At 37.1% G+C, this 20616-nt stretch overlaps 1 protein-coding gene across 4 annotated transcripts in view; it reads right to left on the bottom strand.

Annotated features, from left to right (window-relative positions):
• inaE (inactivation no afterpotential E) overlaps positions 1 to 20616 on the bottom strand; it is a 69078-nt gene that overhangs the window by 24032 nt on the left and 24430 nt on the right. For all 4 annotated transcript variants that reach the window (XM_022070369.1, XM_022070372.1, XM_022070370.2 and 1 more), the window contains 2 exons: positions 600 to 811; positions 19 to 120 (listed from right to left, as the gene is read on the bottom strand). In XM_022070369.1, the coding sequence (XP_021926061.1) occupies positions 19 to 120; positions 600 to 811 (314 nt within the window). The remainder of the gene's footprint in view (positions 1 to 18; positions 121 to 599; positions 812 to 20616) is intronic.

A 20616-nucleotide genomic window follows, 5' to 3' on the forward strand; every position in this document is an offset into this window, starting at 1 on the left:
ATTATATTTTTTTCTTACCCAGAATTGCTTCTTTGGCTCCTTCAACAGGGCAGTCATTGTAGTGATATGTGAGCCACGTGACTCCCAACACCAGCCACACAATCTCCATTAACATGATTCCTGCAGCAAATCAACACATTTACCTTTACCATCTATGTATCACAGCTCACACATGATGCAGCTGGCCTCGTGTTGCATTTGCATACAACTAAACAATTAACCCACGACTGGAAATCCAATCGGCAACTTAAATACCCTATTTCAATATGACAAAGGTTAATACTGTATTATGAACTGGACACTACATAAATTCCAGCCAACAGCCCTGTTTTAAAGGGTTTTAAAAACACTGTTCACATACAATAAAAGTTAAGGAGAGCGCTACAGTTTGGATTTTTAAAACTGAGACCATCATCGGTCCCAATGAAAGATACTAGGACAAGAACTTGACCATGATGACAATAGCAGCAGCAGCACCGCCACCTACAATAACAATAATGCCAAAAGAGAGTTCCTATTTGGCTGATGCGAGCTCAGTTTAAAGTTTGATGAAAATAAAAAGAAAACACTCTGAGGAAAGGCTTTGTGACTGTACTCACCAAGACGTATGTAGAGGAGGTACTGCATGGGTGCCCTCGCTTCAGTATCCAGGATGCTGCCTCGCATGGCAACCACAGAGATGAAGAACTCAACCAGCAGGGAGCTGGTAAGAATAGCTAGGTACCCTACCATGTGCTCCCACAGGAGGGATACACATCTCACAGACCGATCGAATTCCACAATACCCAGCATCACACACAGCACAACAATCCTGCAACAGGGCACCATTTTGTCAGTGTATCACACTTTTGTAATAGATCCTCTTATCGATAACGTATGAATTTCGATAGATTGTGGTCTTCCAGATTGTAGCCTCACAGTTCTCTTATACTTTATGGTGGATTAAAGATTAGGAAGCATTTTTCTGAGAATAATGTCACCTTCACGCAGTCTCTAACAAGGCTCAGGTAACAGAATCATGGCCATGCAACTTTTTTATCTGGTGTGAAGGAAATGCCACTACCAACTTTTAGGTTAAGTTAAAGTATTGTTCGTAAGTATTTGATTTGTTCAGTGTCGAAAGGTGTCGATGTGTTAACCTCGAACATATTAATACATCGATGGTGATGTACGAAAGCTGCAAAGAGGTCTCCGCTTTATAAGGTCTTGTGTTTAAATTTGGCCTCATTAAGTCTGATTCTTTTTTAGCCTACATTTCTTATTCTTTAATAAAAGCCAGGCTTATGTTACAAGTCTGTCAGTCGTCTACCAGGCATGTATTAAGACTTCGTGAATCCGAAAGCTATGATAAAGGCAAGGCTCATAACAACTGGAGAGCTATAATAAGAATTATTATGATCATTAAACATTTTTGTTTGGATAATTTCATACGCAAACCTTCTCATGATGGGCAATATATGAAATGAAAACAAAAGCGAGGGACCTTGAGCCTGGTTGAAACTAACTCGACAAGAGGGGTTTCTGTCTTTCCATCGGTGAATCTAGGACGGAATAACCAACTTCCAAATAGATGTGGTCTTAAAGTAACATCACTGGACGATTAATAAAGCCCAAGAGAATAATTACAGACATTTATTGTCCTGTCCAGGCATCCTTTCCTACGGCACTAAATCTGTATAATGAAAATATGGCGACAATCTAAATCAAATATTTATACATATAAAAGTCAATACATTTGCTAAAGGAAAAATTCTTCTGGGATATTGCTTGTGTAGACTCTTAGTAAAATGACATCTCACAGATGTCTCCATCACCAGGGAACTCCTCGCACTGATTAATAAAAACTGTCCCTTCATATTTCCTGCCGTGAGAATTTGAAATCTCACTTATTAAAGAAAATTATTTAGTCTAATAGACTAACATATGCGCCTGTTTGGGACAAAAAATTAAATAAGTTTTTGATAAATTTCTACTAAGTTTCGATAAATTGTCGTCATGCATAACCTGGCGGCCCGCGAATCGATATTGTGAATGTAACCTCAAGTCTTTCAAATTTTTGCAAAACCCTGGTCTAAAGACACTTCAGAAATCCCTCTGCTTATCTCATTGCCACGTTTTCAACATTCACTCTTCCTTAGCCTCATTATTTTATAATACAATCGTATTAAAAAACTATCCACACTGTACCAACACTTCGAACACCGACATTTTGTCTCTAAATGCAACATACACAAACTTCAGCAAGTGTTTATTTTATGTCAAATTTCAAGGTTGCTCTGTTGGCTACTGGAAAGGGCTACTTACGGTAGGGTACTACGAGGGCGAGTTTCCCCTTCAAGCCTCTTGGATTAGGTTTATGCACAGTAAGTTCCTGTCTGATAATGAAAAAACACCATTGGTCATGCAGCCAGCATTTTAAAAGAAAGCGTTCAAACGACATGAGTGTAACTAGCATAAACTACTTACAACTAAAAGGTTGTATGAGAATCTATTCTTAGAATTTAAACAAAACGGAGTCTGTTGGATATGAAGTCAAAGAAAATAACTAGCTAAGCCATAAAGTTCTTCTGCCAAATATTGTCTAGTGTCTGTATTTTCTTTACATCAAAAGACTGCTGTCAACCTACACGCTTACATTAAACTTCTGATAATAAGATTAAAAATAGTACACAACTTTGATGTTAAATCTGGAAAATTTAACGTAGTTGGAATTTATGGTTGTTTTATTATTCCACAGCTTCGTCATACAGAGCGAAATACCCGATGGAAGGTGGACGTGAAAGATTTCACAGAAAATTTTGTTTGCTGTGTTCCCTCCCAAAATCTTTATTACTACATACACACGCGTTAAAACCATTTTAAATCCAAATTTCCTACAGGGGTTAACAATTTAAAATCCCTTTTATTATTCTGTCCCTAATTCTAGGAACATTATCGTGTTATGAAGCAATTCAAAAAATTTGTCTTTAAAATGAGCCTGGATTTTAAACATAGACGTCTTTATTAGAACATTTCTCTGGTCCCGTGATTTATGAGTAAAAAGCAATGTGCGTTTAACTCTTATAAACTAAAATTGCTTAAGACGGAGAAGGAAATCATAGAGTAATGAAACTGAATATATTGCTCATTAACAGCGTTTATATACGAGATTTGAGGTTCTCATATTATCGAGTATAAAGATGGCTGCCTTCTGGGTTGTTGCACCTTGTAGTATAATAGAAGTTTGTCGACATTTCAGACGTAGTTCCTGCCTCTCTGCCTCTAGAGTTCGATAAAACCATACCACATTAAACGGCGCAACATATCAGAAGACAGCCATCTTCAATTTGTCATTTGATGCTATATAACCTACTCAGTTGATACACAAAGAGAGATAGTGGTGATAATCCATTTCAGAAACACTATTCTGGGCATCACCTGAAGAGAGGAGGGCAGCCAACTCCCGAAACGTCGTGTACAGTGGAAATAACTCCGTGATTCGTTGATCGTACAAGGGGAGAATACCGCGAAAGAACGGCCCCATGTCATATCGCAAGTGAAATTGTTAAGCATAGGCTATAGGAGCAGCGTATTGTCTTAATTTCAGTTACACTACGCATGCGCAGAAAGACTCTTTGTCGTATTTCCTTCCGCTTTTACCGTGGAGTTATCTATCACAATGTTTCTGTAATGAATAAACTATTGTCATATATATTTAGAGAAAGAATCCACACAAATACACAATCTCTGTGCTTCGTATGATTGCAAGATGTATAGAAGACTCGCGTAGTCAACTTGTGAGACGTACCACAGCACGACGTAGCAGAATGGTGTAGCGGTTATTATCTAGACTTATATCAGGACAGTGTACCGACTGCCAGGAGACAGACCTCAGCAGCGCGCCTCCATTAAAATCCGCAATTAATCATCATTCACGATCACGTCTCAACCTCATTCGGCTCTGCAGTCCAGAGATTTGTCTACTGGCTGAAATTTTATAATTTAACCCGGTCCGAGGGCCATTTGAAGTTTATCTTCAAATACGTTACCCGTAACCCACCAACTGAGCAACTATTAGATTCTTAAGAAGAATTTTACTTCAGTTAATTAATTCATTATCTGCGTTTGAGAACTTCCTAAAATTACATAGAGTTACTATTTGCGGGACTAAAAGCTTTATTTTCGTGGTTCATGTTGGCGATTCCAAATTCCATCGCGACGCATGAATTTGCTGAAACCTGAAAGTCTGTGGGTATAACTTTAGTTGAGTGGTGTTTGTTGATCTGGTTCATAAAATCCTTACTTTGCTTGACGCTATCAAGTTTCTGGCCGTAAGTTTACTAACCTGGACGTAGGTGCAAGAATGTAGTTACAACTTTTGGTGCGTAACACTTAATCGTGTTTCGTAATTCTGGCGTCACGGTCTCCCAGCCATGGACATATTCCTTGGTGTCTTTAATTAAGAAGGGCAGCACAAAATACAACTTCTACTCTGGAGTGGGGTTCCCCGATAGAAGTCCCTCCATTCCCTCTGACACCCTTTATAAATTTATTTTACTTCTTCCATTTCACTGTGACATCAAACGACACCCAAGAGGATGGGGGAGAAATCGGCGAAGCCAAGGCGAACTAGTAAGCCGACTTACTCAACTAAGTTCCCTGCAGTAAGCTGTTCAAAAAAGTATTATTTTAGATTGGACGAAAGCTGGTGTTATAAAATATTTACATATATTCTCTTTAGGCTACAAAACAATATAACTCAGAAATGTTGAAATTTAACCGGGACGGGTACATCGCGTGGTTTTAAAAGGGACAAGAATAAGTTAAAAAATGTGTGCAGAGCATAATAATTCTGGCAATTTCCCCTCTGTTATATCTTACACTCTAGAAGAATGATCTTCATACTCTATTCCATGGGAACCTGAAATCTCACTAAGCTATATATCATTGTATCACCTTGCTGACGAATATGACAGAGAGACAAACTTCGGGACTCGAATGGATGTTAATGATCAGGCCGTCTTTAACGACGGGGACATGTGAACCAAGGAGCTACTGAATAGTACGCTAAGTGCGAGACATGCTTGTACTGAGGGCAACTGTCGAGAATCGAACTCTGCTCATCTAGTCTATAGTGTTTCAATTTACAGACGGATCAATGGTGTTTTACGGCGGACTTACAAAATCTCGGTAGGCCCTATTCAAAAGCATTAACAATGTAGTTAAATTATTGGGATATTTTCACTAGCCAAAACAGACGCAAGACACTGGAGTTCTAATAGTTTTAGTTTTTACATTGCAGAGATTAATTTAAATAAATATATCTAGATATAACGCTTATATATTAACGTTTTATACGCAGATTGGTGTATTCTGTTGGATTCATTATCCTCTAGCCTTACCGCCTGCAATTCTTCTTCTACTACACGCTGAACACAGTAGTCGGAGAAGTTGCCGCAATCTACAGGCGTACCTTTCTATAGGAATTAACTATAGCACCACAACCGTTAATAAATAACGCACTGATTAAGCTTTTGATTAACTTTATAAACAGTGAAGTCTGAATGTTTTTGACGATGGTGTGACACACTGCACACTTAAGACAATGGATAAGTCTAACAGAATAATTATAGTTCAAACCATCGTTAGAAATAACCGTACTTCTTTATACATACAAACAGTAAGTCCTATAGACCTGAAGTATCCAAAATTCATAACCGCGTCACATTTCTTGGATATAAACGTAATTACGAAAAGTAATAAGATAGAATACAATATTTACACAAAAAAACTACCACAGACAATATTATAAATAATAGTTCGTGTCACCCAGAGAGACACAAGACGCTCGTCATTTCCTATTTAACAAAGATATTGGACACATATCCCACAGATAATTAAGCAGATGAAGGAAACACGATAAAATAAATCCTATGTAATAACTATATATTGGTTAGTTTTGATGTAGTCAGCGTCTCATCTTCAATAACGTACCATCCACCACAAACAAATTCAGTGTAGATCATGTTCAGCCACAAATATAATTCTTCAAACTGAGGATATTACTGAGTTAAGTCTATGCAAAAACTACCTACTTTCAAGCAGGAGATAGGTTTTGCAAACAGAACCAATATATGATCATGGCGAGTTCTCTTCTCCCAACTTCTTTAAGGATTATCTTGAATCTTGGATACAGAAGTAGATAAGCCTGCTGTGTGTCTTGGATACATGGATGACACATATTGATGTGTGATCATATTGTATGGATAAATTGAAATAAGTTCATAAGATTTGTGAATGTCACGGATTTCAGAACGTCGGTAATTACCCACAAGTCCACACTAACAGAACAGCACTAGACGAATTTATTTCGCATATTAACAGCCTCAGACTTTGCAAGCAATTTTCCACCGAAACTTAATCTTAGATTACACTTAGGTTTCTAGAAGTTCTTGTCCACAGAGGGAACAAAACTATCAGCCGAGGTTTAGAAAAAGCCAAAAGAAACTGCCTATTATCTGTGTAAATCCAGTCGTCCTCGTCAATTTAAAAAAGAGTGGTTCACAGTTTAATCAACAGAGTGAGTAGTATCTTTAAGAAAAATATACGATGTTGTTAACGATGTTAAGAACATCAGACAGGACTTGGCACTGAACAGGTATCCAAATTTTTATGTTCAGTCATTAATAAATAAGATGTTTAAAGTCATTCAGAAACAGATGTGATACTTTCCGTATGTTAAGTGTACTTCGGATAAATATAAACGTACTTGGAAACTAAACAGACTGTTCGCAGTATGTTAGTAAGAATTATGTGGGACAGAGGACCACAGGATATATCAAATAATGGAGTATACCATGTAAATGTGTATAGGTATATTCTTTTCCGAAACGTTGGTATCTATTCACAAGTCCACGCGATGTCACAACACAAAAGACCAGGTTTAAAACCTGAGCGCTGTGACAATCTTATATCTCATACAGTAAGGTCTATATATAATTTGAAAACAAAACTAAAGGAAATATTTGAACCCAAAAGAGATTAAACCACAATCTAGGAAATAACATAATTTGTTCAATTCGCCCCGTGTTGCTAGGGTAAGAAATTCAAGGAGACTTCTATGGTTTTGATATATAGCTCAAATGACGAAACTGTGCTCGGGGCAAGGAATCATGCCTGACCTTTGACCTTTGTTTTGCAGTTTGTATGAGACACCTTTACGATGGGTCCTACCAAAAAGTTAAAGGGTTCAATGATTCATAATTAATTTGTATTCGTAAGAGGCTAGAGGAGTTAATGCGTGAATAAAGGAAAATAATATTTAATCCTTTATGAATTATGCGAAAAGACGCAATTCTAATAAGAGGGGTATAAACGTTTCTTGATTTCCGATTTCCTCCATTTTGTCAAAGTACATGGAACTGAATTCTTCTCAGCACAAAATCGTTCGGAAACCTTCACGTCTCCGGCAAGATAAATAATTCAAACACCTTCAAACATGCTTCCACCATCTCACAAACTCCCCTAACACAGACCAGCAACATATGTTACTGTTAGGGGTGTCTTTTCACGTCTCTAAAGGGCAATTTTAGCAGCATGTAGGGAACTCCTCAGGGTATCAATCACAATCTGTTTCAAGTGTAACCTGCATTTTCCTGTTTTTTCGACAGAATAATCGTAATGCACGATAAATCACCACGCGGGAATATCTGACAAACGCCCGTTCTCGTCCATGTTTGCAATCTGTCATATGAGACGCTTGATGCTTGAAACTTGACCGTTAATATACACCAGCCTGAAAATTACAAATGAAGAGCTACACTTTATACTGCATCAGAAGAAAGATGAAAGTTTCTTGCAAGACAATTTGTGGTAGACGTGTTTTGAATGTCTCTACTAATCAGGCTATGGTGGTATTACTACCTCAATGCCGATTAATCAGTAGGGCTGCAATAACGACGCGAAGCTCAGAGTCAAGATGAAAATACTTGAACAGAGTGACGGAACCGAGTATTCTCGTTCCATAATATTTATGGTTGCCTCAAACTCCGTACTTTCAAAATCACTAATCATTCTCAGCTTAATTAAAAACACGGGTAAATACGAAGAAACTAAGAAAACTTTGAAGATGGTTTACACGAAAGCACTGTCTAACCTGAAAAGTTGCTTATTATTATTATCATCTTCATCACATCTCTTCACCACTTTATGGGGTATGTACTTCCATGTACCCGAGACAGACCTTGTCCCTAAGGTACATAGGGCAGCAGCTATTTCCGGGATCCATATTGTTTTTAGCAAGTGCCACATGTATTATATAATTTTATTTTATGAAAGCGTCTTCCGAATTATATTTGAAGTTCCCAAAATGGCGGTCTTCTGCAGTTCCCTGATGTCGTGTTCGCCCGGGATGTTGGCCAAATATTTCCTAAGTGACCTGGAGACAGTTCCTGTCGCTCCTATAACTACTGGGATTACTTTTGCTTTCAATTTCCACATTATCTGTATTTCTATGAGAAGGTCCTTGTATTTCAATATCTTCTCTGCTTCGTTCTTAATCACATTCCTGTCAGTCGGTATTGCTATGTCAATTAAGAGGCAAGTTACTATTATTATTATTATTATTATTATTATTATTAGTGTTTGTTATTAGTTATGCTTAATAAAGGAACAGTGGAATCAAGGAAATTATAATATTTAAAATATTTCATCTTGTCAATTTTCTGTGGTATTTAATTTTGTAAGTTTTTTGTTTTTTTATTGTTTTTATTTAGTATTAATGAATTGAATTAGTATATTATTTAGGCATATTATTTAGCCCATTTACTTGTGAAATGAATTATTATTATTATTACTAATATGGTACATTTATATATTTAGTTTCATTTATTTGTTTGTTTTTGTATTTATAATGTATTACTTTTATTATTATTGAAATGAATTTAATTATTATATTATATTTTATCCTGTACTGTTTTTCAGTGTTTGGCTGTTATTGGCCTTATCTGGCTGTTGTCAATCATTTAAATAAATGAATTGAATTGAATTATTGACATTCCGTTAAAAACGAGGTTCGCTGATGACGACGGGATGTACCAAATTTCTTACAGTAATTACTAAGTTTAATCTTCACCGCAAATGGCATATTATAATGTAGTAATTTACGTGCTGTTGAGCAAAAGTCTATTATCACTGATTTGTAAATTGAATGTGGATGTTCTTTGGTAGCTCTATGTGGTTGATGGTTCTATAGACTTCTTCGAGACAAATCCAGTGGAAGACAAACGTGTCAGTGTGGTTTTAGCTGCGTCTGTTTTATCTGATTTATCGTAGGCGTACGAGACAGTGCCACAGGCCAGACAGTTGGCTGCAGACTTGCGGTGGAAACCCAGTTTCAATCGACTTTTGTGGTGAATAAAATAGCATTGGAGTGGTATTTTCTCTCAGTTCTTGCCGTGTGTGATCAAACAGTACATTCGGGGCTTCATCTCTGACCCGGCACATGGCTGGTAGTGGAATTAAATAATTTAGTATATCAAAATACACATATAATTGTGAAGATAATTTTGTTTTACGTTTTTTATATTTGGTGAAACAAATACAGGTATACATTAACATCCCATTTTAGTAATTTTGATTCTGGTTTGTTATAATTTACCAGTATTTTCTTATACTGTTATTTTTTTTATTTGCAGTTGATTTCTACATGCACGTTTTTCAAAACACCATAATCATCAGCACAAAAAATAATCCCCCATGTGTCTAAATACAAACCCAAAGAAGTGGTAAATAATCATAAAACCTTTATTTGTATGTGAGTGATACACTTCTGTCTCCGTCAACATTATCGGTCGGCACGCCAAGAATAAAACCTGAGCCTAACGGACATATGGGACTTCGTTACTTTATCGTCTTCGAAAATTTGCAAATAAAGTCTTCTTTCAGGGTGAAAGATCATATTTCACAACCCTGAAACACAACGGAGTGCCATGCCGGTAGCCTATATTTTATGTCTGAAATGTGTCACAACTGATATCAGATCGGAAACGACTGTCGATCTATCAAATACATAAACCAGCTATTTATAGTAACTAAGTGCTTCTGACGGTCAGCATTAAATAAATAAGAGCCTTTTAATGTGGTACTAGGTCACAGTTCATTCATTCACGCGACGTAGAATTATACAGTAAAGTATTAATACAACAAAATATAAAAATAAACATTTTCGTTCGTAAAGTCACGCAAGGTTTGCTCTTGCCAGAAAAAATATTTTGTTACCTCTGCCAAGGAACCGGGCGTGCCACAATCTTTGGACTTTTAAATACATTGTGTGTGTTTAATAATAGGCTAAGTATTTATAAAAATAAGCTAGTAGTTCTTTAAAATCACTACAGTGGTCTTGTACATAATCAATTGATGAGTTCACACAGACTTACATAGTTTTTCAAAATGCAACTTTCGAAGTATGAAACTCTGTGGTCAGATTTTGAGAATAAACTAGTATTTCCGCCCTGACGATGGACGTAAAAAGAACCTGTGAAATGTCGGTAAACTTCCACCATATTGCACCGTACAGTAACTCAGATGTCGCCGCTACGTTTTGAAAATCAGTCTTACCAAATATTTCTGCAAATTAAGTCCTGCACATTGAAAAGACAATTAAAACACATTACAGTTGTGAGCTTAGGTGACACGAATTACAGAATATTCTTCAGCGTCAAATTCAAAATTGGTGGTGAAACGTGACAGATTTTGCTGAGATAGTCTATTTTATTACGTCAATTTTTTAAAATAAAACAGGGTTATATTTTACAAATATGCTAGAAACTAATGTATTGTCAGGGTGATTAAGTCGAGGAGAATGAGTTGGGCGGGGTATGTAGCGCGCATGGATGGGACAAGAGGTGTGCACCGGGTGTTGGTCGGAAAGCCTGAGGGGAAGAGACCTCAGGGGAGACCTAGACATTCAATTCAATTCAATTCAATTCATTTATTTGAGTGCTTGGCAACAGCCAAAAAGGCCAATAACAGCCGAGCACTAACAATACAAAATAATAATAAAAGTAAACATAGCAATACAAAAACAAATAATGAACTAAATATATAAATGTAGAATATAATAATGATAATAAATCAATTCATTAATTTATTGCAAAATAATGAACAGTAAATGAGCTAAATAATATGCCTAAAAGTGAAACATTAAAATAAAAAACAAACAAACAAATGAACTAATTATATACGAGGCGCGTCCCAAAAGTAAGTTTCCCTGGGGCCGTTTACAGAAACAAAACACAATTTCATGGAAATATTTATTGCAACAGATACAGCAAGTGTCCAGCTATTTTTCAACATATTCGCCATCGGAATTGAGACATTTGTCATACCGTGGGACCAACTTTTGAATACCTGTGTCGTAGAAGTCTGCCGCCTGGGATTGGAACCACTGTGTGACAACCATCTCCGCCTCTCTGTCATTCTCAAAACGCTGACGCTGACCGGACAGGAATTTCTTGAGGTGTAGGAAAAGATGGAAATCACTGGGAGCGAGGTCCGGGCTGTAGGGTGAATGATTAAACACCTCCCAGCTGAACTCCTGCTTGAGACTTGCTGTCCGTCGATCAGTGTGCGGCCTAGCGTTATCACTGACCGCACTTCACAGTCGGCGGGAGCTGGAATAAGAATCTCCATCTTCAACAGCTGCAACGATGCTACTGTGAGAACGCGGGAAGTACCGTTAGTGCATGCGCCATGCTACGTCATTGCTCTATCACGTACGCACAGTCGCTTCGCTCAATATAAGGTTTGCTAGCTGTGGGACGAGTGGGAAACTTACTTTTGGGACGCGCCTCGTAAATGTACAATATTCAATTCAATTCATTTATTTACGTGTTTGCCAAATTAAATACTTCAATTCTATAATTAAATTCTTTATTTAATGTACTCACCAACAGCTGCTATAGCCAATTACAGGGCAACACAAACAAACAAACAAAATACAAAGACAACACAGAAAAGGGAAGAAAAAAAAGACATTAAGAACTTAATAGATAACATAAAAAGCAAATTTAAAGTACAAAAGTAACCAATAAGATCCACTCTAGGTATTATCCCTTATGGAATAAGTGTCATCAAAAGAAACATTGATTATACCAAAAATGTCCAAGAATGTACAAACATAATTAGCAGCAATGACACACCTGGCTGAAGGACTGTGTCTAAGCGCACCGCACACGCAAAACGTAGAAAATTCTCTTATTTGCCTTGACGGCACACGAATACCAACAGTATCCAAAATAGAATTGCAATTAATTTTGCCCTTAAAAACATTAATAAGAAATAAAGCATCGAGATGTCGCCGCCTGGAATAAAGTGTTCTAAAATTTAACGTAATAAAAATCAACTCATATTTACCTGAGGTATTAAACTGAAAAAACCGGTAATTGCACAAACTGGCAAATTTCCTTTGAATATTTTCTAATTTATTAGAATCAGTCTGTGTAAGATTATTCCAAGCGACAGAGGCATACTCAAGCTTTGGCCTAACTAAAGCATTATACAAAACAACAAGACTGTCTAAAGAGGAAAAATTATATGTAATAAATCGAATAAGCCCTAATGTCCTAAGTGCCTGAGAATAAACAAAATTTACATGAGAGTGAAAGTAAAGTTTACTGTCTAATAGTACACCAAGATCTTTTATACAGTCAGTACGGGAAATTAAAATACCACTTACAAAGTAATTAAAGTAAATACTGTTGGTTTTCCGTGTGAACGATATAATAGATGGAAGGATAACGTCAGGCGGGATCTATGGGAGATAGGAGTAGAAGGAGACTGGATTTTATTGGCCCAGGACAGGGTCCGGTGGAGGGCTTTGGTTAATTCGGTGATGAACCTTCGGGTTCCCTAAGCCATCTAGTTAGTTAGTTATGCTAGATACTAATAATATGTCGTCTCTGTCTTCAATGAACGGTAAACAATGGCTTCTGCCGAAAAGTCTACAACTGCACCAAGACTCATAAGAACATCCCCAATACCATATTTATTTCAACTTGCTATTTTTTTCAATTATAATTTTGCTTCATCCAAATTCAGTTCAGAGCAACTTCTTTCTTCTATATATTCAAAGGAATTGTCAAAGCATCTGGCAAGCAACAAACACGTAGATGAGTTGTACAACAATATTCATTTCCTGATAAAATGATCATGAGTAAAGTAGTGACTTGAGACGTGGAGTGGGGTTGGTTGAGGCACAATATCGATCCAGAGGGTGTACAGCACACGTGACCACATCTCTGCGTCATCCTCTTCCTCTCAGTATTCTTCAGTTCGATGTTTTGAGTGAGGGGCTGGCCTAGTAGCGAGTAGTAGAGATTGTCACTCAGTTCGAGTGCACTTACATCCTACAGACTGCGCTTTGTAACAGCTTAAGAAATTGTTCGACCCTACACTGAAGTAGTTGCTTTCGCTTATGAAGAACTTGTATGCATACAATTACGAAGTGTGTGTGTCATTGTCACCCTGTCGCGTAATAACTCTTGAACAAATGCCCTCAAGTTAATTAAATTTATCTGCTGGTTTTAATTTATAAGTCACTGAACTTCAACAGTTTGTACATTTATATGGAAAATTAAATGTATAAAATACTAACACAATTGTAACCGATGCAAAGCTTATATACTGACTGCCTTCAGACACGATCTTGAGATAAATCCACCCACCTTCCACCATCAAATCGTTTTTCCGAAGATAGTTCTTGAAATATTCGTCCTATTTTTTCCCCCCGAATTTCCAAGTTGACATCAGGAGCTTCTAAGTGCACTTCTGTCTCCCCATTACCTTCCTGGGTCCCATTATGCATCCTATACAACTCTTAATCCATATTGTTCGTCTTACATCTATGAATTTTCCTTAGAACATTGTTTTAAACATTTTTACTTATATCCTTCCTTCAAACGGACTAAGATTCACACAAACACACAAAATAATTGGCAAATTTTGTGTTCTGTGTATCTGTAATTCAGGGTTTTGGAAAATGGAAGCAATGGTAACTAACAACGAATATTTTCAGAACTCAGAAAATGTTTGCAAATCCAGCAACCATGTGATAGGTTTCATGGGCCAAATGGGGCCCTTGGGCGGCAAGTTTCAGACCCCTGCTGTACATGACCATTATTTGCTTACGTTTCGGACTGTTTCTTAACGAAACGAGCTTAGCAAAATTGTACCACTGACCCCGAATTATTAAGTTTGATAGTCTACTTTAAAGCTGTATTACGACATTTCTTCAGTAAGAAGCAAGTTCAAAGAAGACTACAATTTAATACTTATTTACGACTTCATACTTTGAGCTGTGCGTCTGTAATAGAAATAAGGATTAATACTAAGGTACAGACATTATATTAACATTGTATCACATTTTATTTAATTGAAATATAAACAAAATTTAGATATCAGAGGCTCACAACTGTAAGAAAACAGAAGTTGAATCAGTCGGACGCTGCAGCTGTGCCCAAAGTTGAAGGCCATGTCCAAAGTTTGCCTTTTTACCTTTAACGAAACCTATTTTGGTGACATTAGCCAATGTCTTGTACGATGAACTTTATTTTTGCTTAATGTACAGCTGTGTACCGATATCAGTCAAAATTAAATTTACTCAGCATCTGAATTAAACTATAATACCAAATTTAATCGAAATTCCTTCAATAGATTCGGGGATAAAACTGAAGAAAGACTGATTGACAAACACGACATCCCCAGGGCTTCTTATGGACTATGTTTTCATTTCACAGACTTCGTAAAAGAAGGCATGAGAATCAACTTAAAAGTAACTTTATAAGATTTAACATAAATTTTTACAGTAACATTGCTTGCAGATCACCGTTATAACTACATCTCCAGAATTTCGTTTATGACTGCAGGATGCTCCACGCGAAGACCAAACTAGCATAAGCTGGGTGAAGAACTGAGGCACATTTGAAAGCAAATTTCACATCGCCATAACACAAATCGCGATTAGGTCCATCTGATTAATAAGAAAGAGATTCTGATTAACTGTGATTGGCAAAATGGGCCTTATCACGATATGTACATCACCGCCACTTGACAGTATCCATAGATTACGTTCGACTCCATTTGTAAAACATTTGTTCAGAATGACTGGTTATTAGCTATGCGTCGTACCTACGTGTACACAGATGGAAATTACAAAGCCAGGAGGCGCATATATATATATATATAAGAATCGCGTCTCTGAGCTATAGAATATTTTTTTAAACCTGAAAATGAAATTGTAAATGCACTCTATGGTCATTCTTTGCAGCGGAAAGCGAGATACATACAAACGAAACAAAAACTCTTTACAAAAGTATAATCACATTATATTATTTTACAATGATGGCATAGCTAAAAAAATTATAATTTTGACATTAGGTCACGTTAAACGCAACATCAAAAGGTAATCTACCGACATTTAAACGAGAGTCTACGTTGACCTATTCGTAAACAGTCCTCGGAGAGCACAGGATGACGGGGGGCAATTCTGTATTAAATGTCAAGAGTCTTATCTTCCTGTGTCATCGAATTCCCCGGCTTCCACTTTTCAAACTATAGCTCTTCGACTGTTTTGTAATTGCCATTTCAGAAGCAAACAGGAGAACTGTACAGCAACGTTAGAGCTGTCTGCCATGACCTCTTATCGAACGTCCATGGAATGAAGACCTTTACTAATTACAGTGTTTAAAGAAGTAGGCTTATTAATTTTTGCCAATCAGAACCGGCCTTCTACTAGAAGACTTTTAGAACAATTCTGTTTGGAAATAAAGCGAATTTTAACTACACAGACGTGAATTTTCTGTCCTATAAACCATCTTTGAATAAGTCGATAATTTTTAATTTTAATATCTAACTTACACTATAAACTAAATATGCACAACATTTATAAACATTCCTGAGATACGTATGTTATGATACTCAGTTTTCGTTAAACAATGCGTTTTTTATTAGAAGAAACAAAGCGAGAAAGGGCATGGCACAACCATGTGCCACATAACGTCACACTTTCACTATAAAAATGGAGCGCGTGTCACCTCACTGATATAGACTGGTCCACATACCGACAAGTGGATTCAAACTAGGTTACAATGTTTTACTTTTTAATCTCGTTCACGCCTTATCTCCACCATATTTTCTTGTCATCGTCTGTAGATGCTTTACGAGTTTCATTTGGAACACGGTTTTTTTTTGCAGATTGCCCCCCCCTCCCCCCCTACACACACGCGCGAGTTTTATCGTACACTTGTAGATCGTTTTTAATATGGGTAAGCCTACCACACGCACAAACCTTACATTTCGGAAAGGCACTTTTATATTCTGTTAACGGCTTTGAAGTTCGACTTGCTATTGGGACGTTCAAAAGCAGTCGTCTCGAAGAGAATAAATGAATTACACTAAGCAAATAGCAAAGCCTGTTATTAAACACGAACGACGTCACTGTGTAATTACTTCCATCGGCCTAACCATGTACCATAAGTATATTACATATGATCTACAGGGTGATTCAAAAGGCTCCGTGCACACGGATACGTCAATTGAATTACCTAGGATAAGCGTATGTACACAAAAACATTTGAATCACTAGACACTTCCAACACTTGTACACAAAACAGGTATACAAGGATTTTTGAATCACCCTGTGAACTATTCAACTATCTGTTCCAGAGCAATTATTCTGATAACATTTTCTACGTAATTTTAATTGCTTTTTACGATATAATTACACTTTATAGCTGCTTTCTGTTTCTGCGCTCCAAAGACTGTGTACATTTCTCACATGCTGTAACTTCTTTAGCACCCTGTAAGTGACTTAGGAACTTTAGGATGATGTCGCAGTAGTCATTAAACTCCCCCTTCATCCCCCAAGCCCAAATCGAATTCAGTGTGCGTGCATCATCGGGCTGAAGTAGCAATATCATGATCCTCAGTAATGTGGCAATACCGGGTATAGAAGCTAACCGAGACATGGGGATCTTCACGACGTAAGTTAGAGTGGCGGACGGATTAAGGATATGTGACGCGCGCTCCTCCCTTCGAGGTTATTACACAGAGGCATCCTGATTGGAAAGAGACCACTGACCGGAAGTTATGAAGCATGAAGTTTACTGTCCACTCACGGAAGTAATTTGCCACGGTTAAGAATATGTCCTTCGTGGCTGATACACAGATGTAAGATGAGTATCCACCCCCGGCCCATTAACGGCGACAGCAAACTACTTGTTACTATATAAAGTAATTTGGTTCATAATCACAAACACACCTTACGGCCAGTCGAATCTTTGGCAGGAAATGTATGGATAATTCTAACCATACATTTAAGGTCGATGGCGGTCTTTGGTTGCGGCACCATGTTGTCTTGTAGGTGGTTATAAATGATTCGGGGTAACGTTAATAACCACCCGCAAGAGGCATATCACAACCCAGTAGATCACAATCTACATCTTTAACGTAATGAGAACCTCAAATATCAGATAACGCTATGGCTTCATCTCTTATATCCTAAGAAGATCCTTGTCTGTTTCACCAAGAGTGTTTTATCGTTGCCTTACTCCGCAAAAAAATGTTACGAGCTGTTTTCCTATTTTTTATGTAAAACTTCCATCTTCACAATAGTTTTAACCCTTTATTATGTTGTAAATAGGTTCTTTAGAATTCCCACCGCAGTCTGAAGGCTCCACAACACATTTCATCCCACTCGACACGAGAACTCTTACACCACGCGCGCACGTGTCAGAAACAGCCTGATGGAAAGTAAAAATATAACAAACGGCTTTCTGAAACACCGTCTATAAATAAACACCAAAAAACAGCGCTTAGTTCAAAACATTTATCTTGGCGTAACTACAAAGTTCCGTGATTGTATTTACATTTCATTGTTTCCTTTTCATCGCCTCTAATTTTCTGTCTGGAATAAATTTGTTGCTGTAATTCTGCGACACCGCCACGGTGGTCTAGCGGTTAGAACGCTGGCCTTGTAATCCTGGGGTCTCGGGTTCGATTCCCGGCGGTGCCCGAATTTATAACTTGTGTTGGGCAAGGCCGTGGTCTAGGCAACACGGAGGTTTCCTCCGGGGGCTTCCCCGGTTTCTCCGTGGCATCCCAACAATTACTCCATTCACACACAGAAGAAGGCAATGGCAAACCACTTCTGGATCATCTGCCAAGAACGTATATGAACAGGTCCCAGTCCGAGAAAAGGATGGAAGGATCCTGTTCATATGGACCTGTCGTCAGACAGAACACCAAATAAATAAATAATAAATTCTGCGACACTGGTTCCATTGCCGAAAATTCCAAATAATTTAAATCATTCACACAAAGACAAACACCAACAAAGTGGGAAATAGTGCTTCTACTTCATCTAGTTAAGTGTTAGGTGCCCTTTTTGACCTTCGAATACTAGCAAAACCTATTGTTCTCACCTTGGAAAAGGCTTATTGAAAAGCAATGTTTATTATTGCTCTAAAATTAAACACGTGACTGAATTCCCGGCGAATACAAAAATATTTATGATTAATTATTAACATGGCTTCCATGTAACAGGAATGGTGATAGCTAAAATTATTTTCTCTACAGCTTATTTAAAATATTCAAATATTGTTAATATTCTTGGTCTTTAGGTAAATCGCAAACCAATTACAGCGTAAATAACGGCTAAGTTGAGTTAGGAGCCAGAGACAATGACATTTGTGACTTTGAATATTGTAGTATTGTTAAGAGTTGTAGCACCGTGTAGTACGGTAGTTCACCGATGTTTCAGAGATATCTGCTGTCTTTATAATTTGGAAGATCATGGAGGCAGCAGGTACCCTAGAAACTTCGGTAAAATGTTACTAGAAACTAAACCCAGAATACAGTCATCTTCAAACTTTCCGCCTTGAGAACCTGAAATCCTACCAACGTATAAGAATCGTCACTAGAAAGCGCTGTTAACAGCCTGTCTCAAAAAACATGACTCTGGCCAAGAACGGCATTTACAAACAAACAAACAAACAAACGCTTATCCACCGTCCGTGTTCTGTTCACATGCCTTCACTGCCAGGCACAGAGGAACGGATGAGATGTGCCTTACAATTGGGAGTTCCGGGAATCAGGTCCGAAAGATTTATCAGTGTTTTAAGGCTTAACTGTATCCCCGTTATAAGTTCGGTAAAGTGAATTTGCAATGCGGAGGTCATATCTGTCCGTTTACATATTTCAGCTTAATATCTACTAGATGGACTCAAACATGTTTCAAATTATGGGTTTCACATTGGAAGTTGTCGTGCGAGTTTAATTTTGGTTCGTATTCGTTTGACTTGGGCCCACTTCACACGACACGCATATAAAATTTCTTCACAATTTCTAAAAAAAATATTATTCATCCATCAAAAATGATAGAGCATCAAGTATATATTATATTAAGTACTATAGCTTTTATTCTAAAAATTTTCTATGTAGTGCATTTGTAATGAAATGCATGGAGAAGTAGTTCATATTCTCATACAGTTAGCATTTATTCATTTTACATCAACTAGAAAATTTTCTTTCAAGAATGATGGAAAAATCTACAGCAATATTTAAAATGTATTTTTATTGAAAAGTGTAACAAAGTAGTATGTAAAGATTAAATTCGAGCAATGTTATGAAACAAAAACATATACATTTTTATATTTGCTGAGTTGTATACATAAACACAGTATTGTAATTTCAACGATTATAACATTAACCCATAAAACCCAAAATCCATTAACAGAAAATTATTACCATAACAAGGTAACGGTAATAATAACACATACATTCATAAAAATTATCACGCAATCCCAAAAATACCTTAAAATAATAACTAATTAACAAGCAAGAACGCAACCATGCAACCAACACCGCTTATTATATACACATACAAAACATATTATGCTTATGCGATGTAAAGTATCTTAACAAATTAGAAATAAAACCAAGAATCTTACAAAAATCATCTGAAATAATCCTGTAGGTTAGTCAAAGTGAAATACACGTTTTCATTCTTGCACAATTATCCATTGTAAAGTATTCATACAATTCGGCTCTATGTCATTAAGGTTTTGTGTTCGTGACTGGGAACGATGAAATGAACTCCAGCTACGAAGTTGATGGAGACAAGGAAGATGTAGAGATTCTGCGGCCTTGTAGTTATGTTAGAACGGTTGCTGTGAAATGTGTGTGAGGATGAAAACGAGATAACCTAGCCCCATGCAACCCTGCATTTCAATGGCAAGCTTCTGCGACGACGGAATCTCGGGGTTTTTAACAATAGGTACTTTCTTCAATAGGTGAAAATATATATATCCTGTTCCGGAAATAATTTTTCTATGAAGTCCGTTCTTTCAATGATATGATGCTATGTTAACCGTTGAAGCATAAATCTCATCAGAATAATATTTAAAAATACAAATCCTATCTCAAAGGAAACTTAACATGTCTCCATTACATAATCGATTGATCGAATCTCTGTTAAGAAATAATAATCATTTATTCTGAGAATCATATGAAACAGACACAAACAAACGCACAGTGTGAGCACGTATTATATGGGCCCTATGATTATACTTGTGGTTTAAA

The sequence above is a fragment of the Zootermopsis nevadensis genome, unplaced genomic scaffold (assembly GCF_977971745.1).
Source record: "Zootermopsis nevadensis isolate Lab colony 2312 unplaced genomic scaffold, Znev_1.0 Znev_ptg000008l, whole genome shotgun sequence".
Taxonomy (NCBI): Eukaryota; Metazoa; Arthropoda; class Insecta; order Blattodea; family Termopsidae; genus Zootermopsis; species Zootermopsis nevadensis.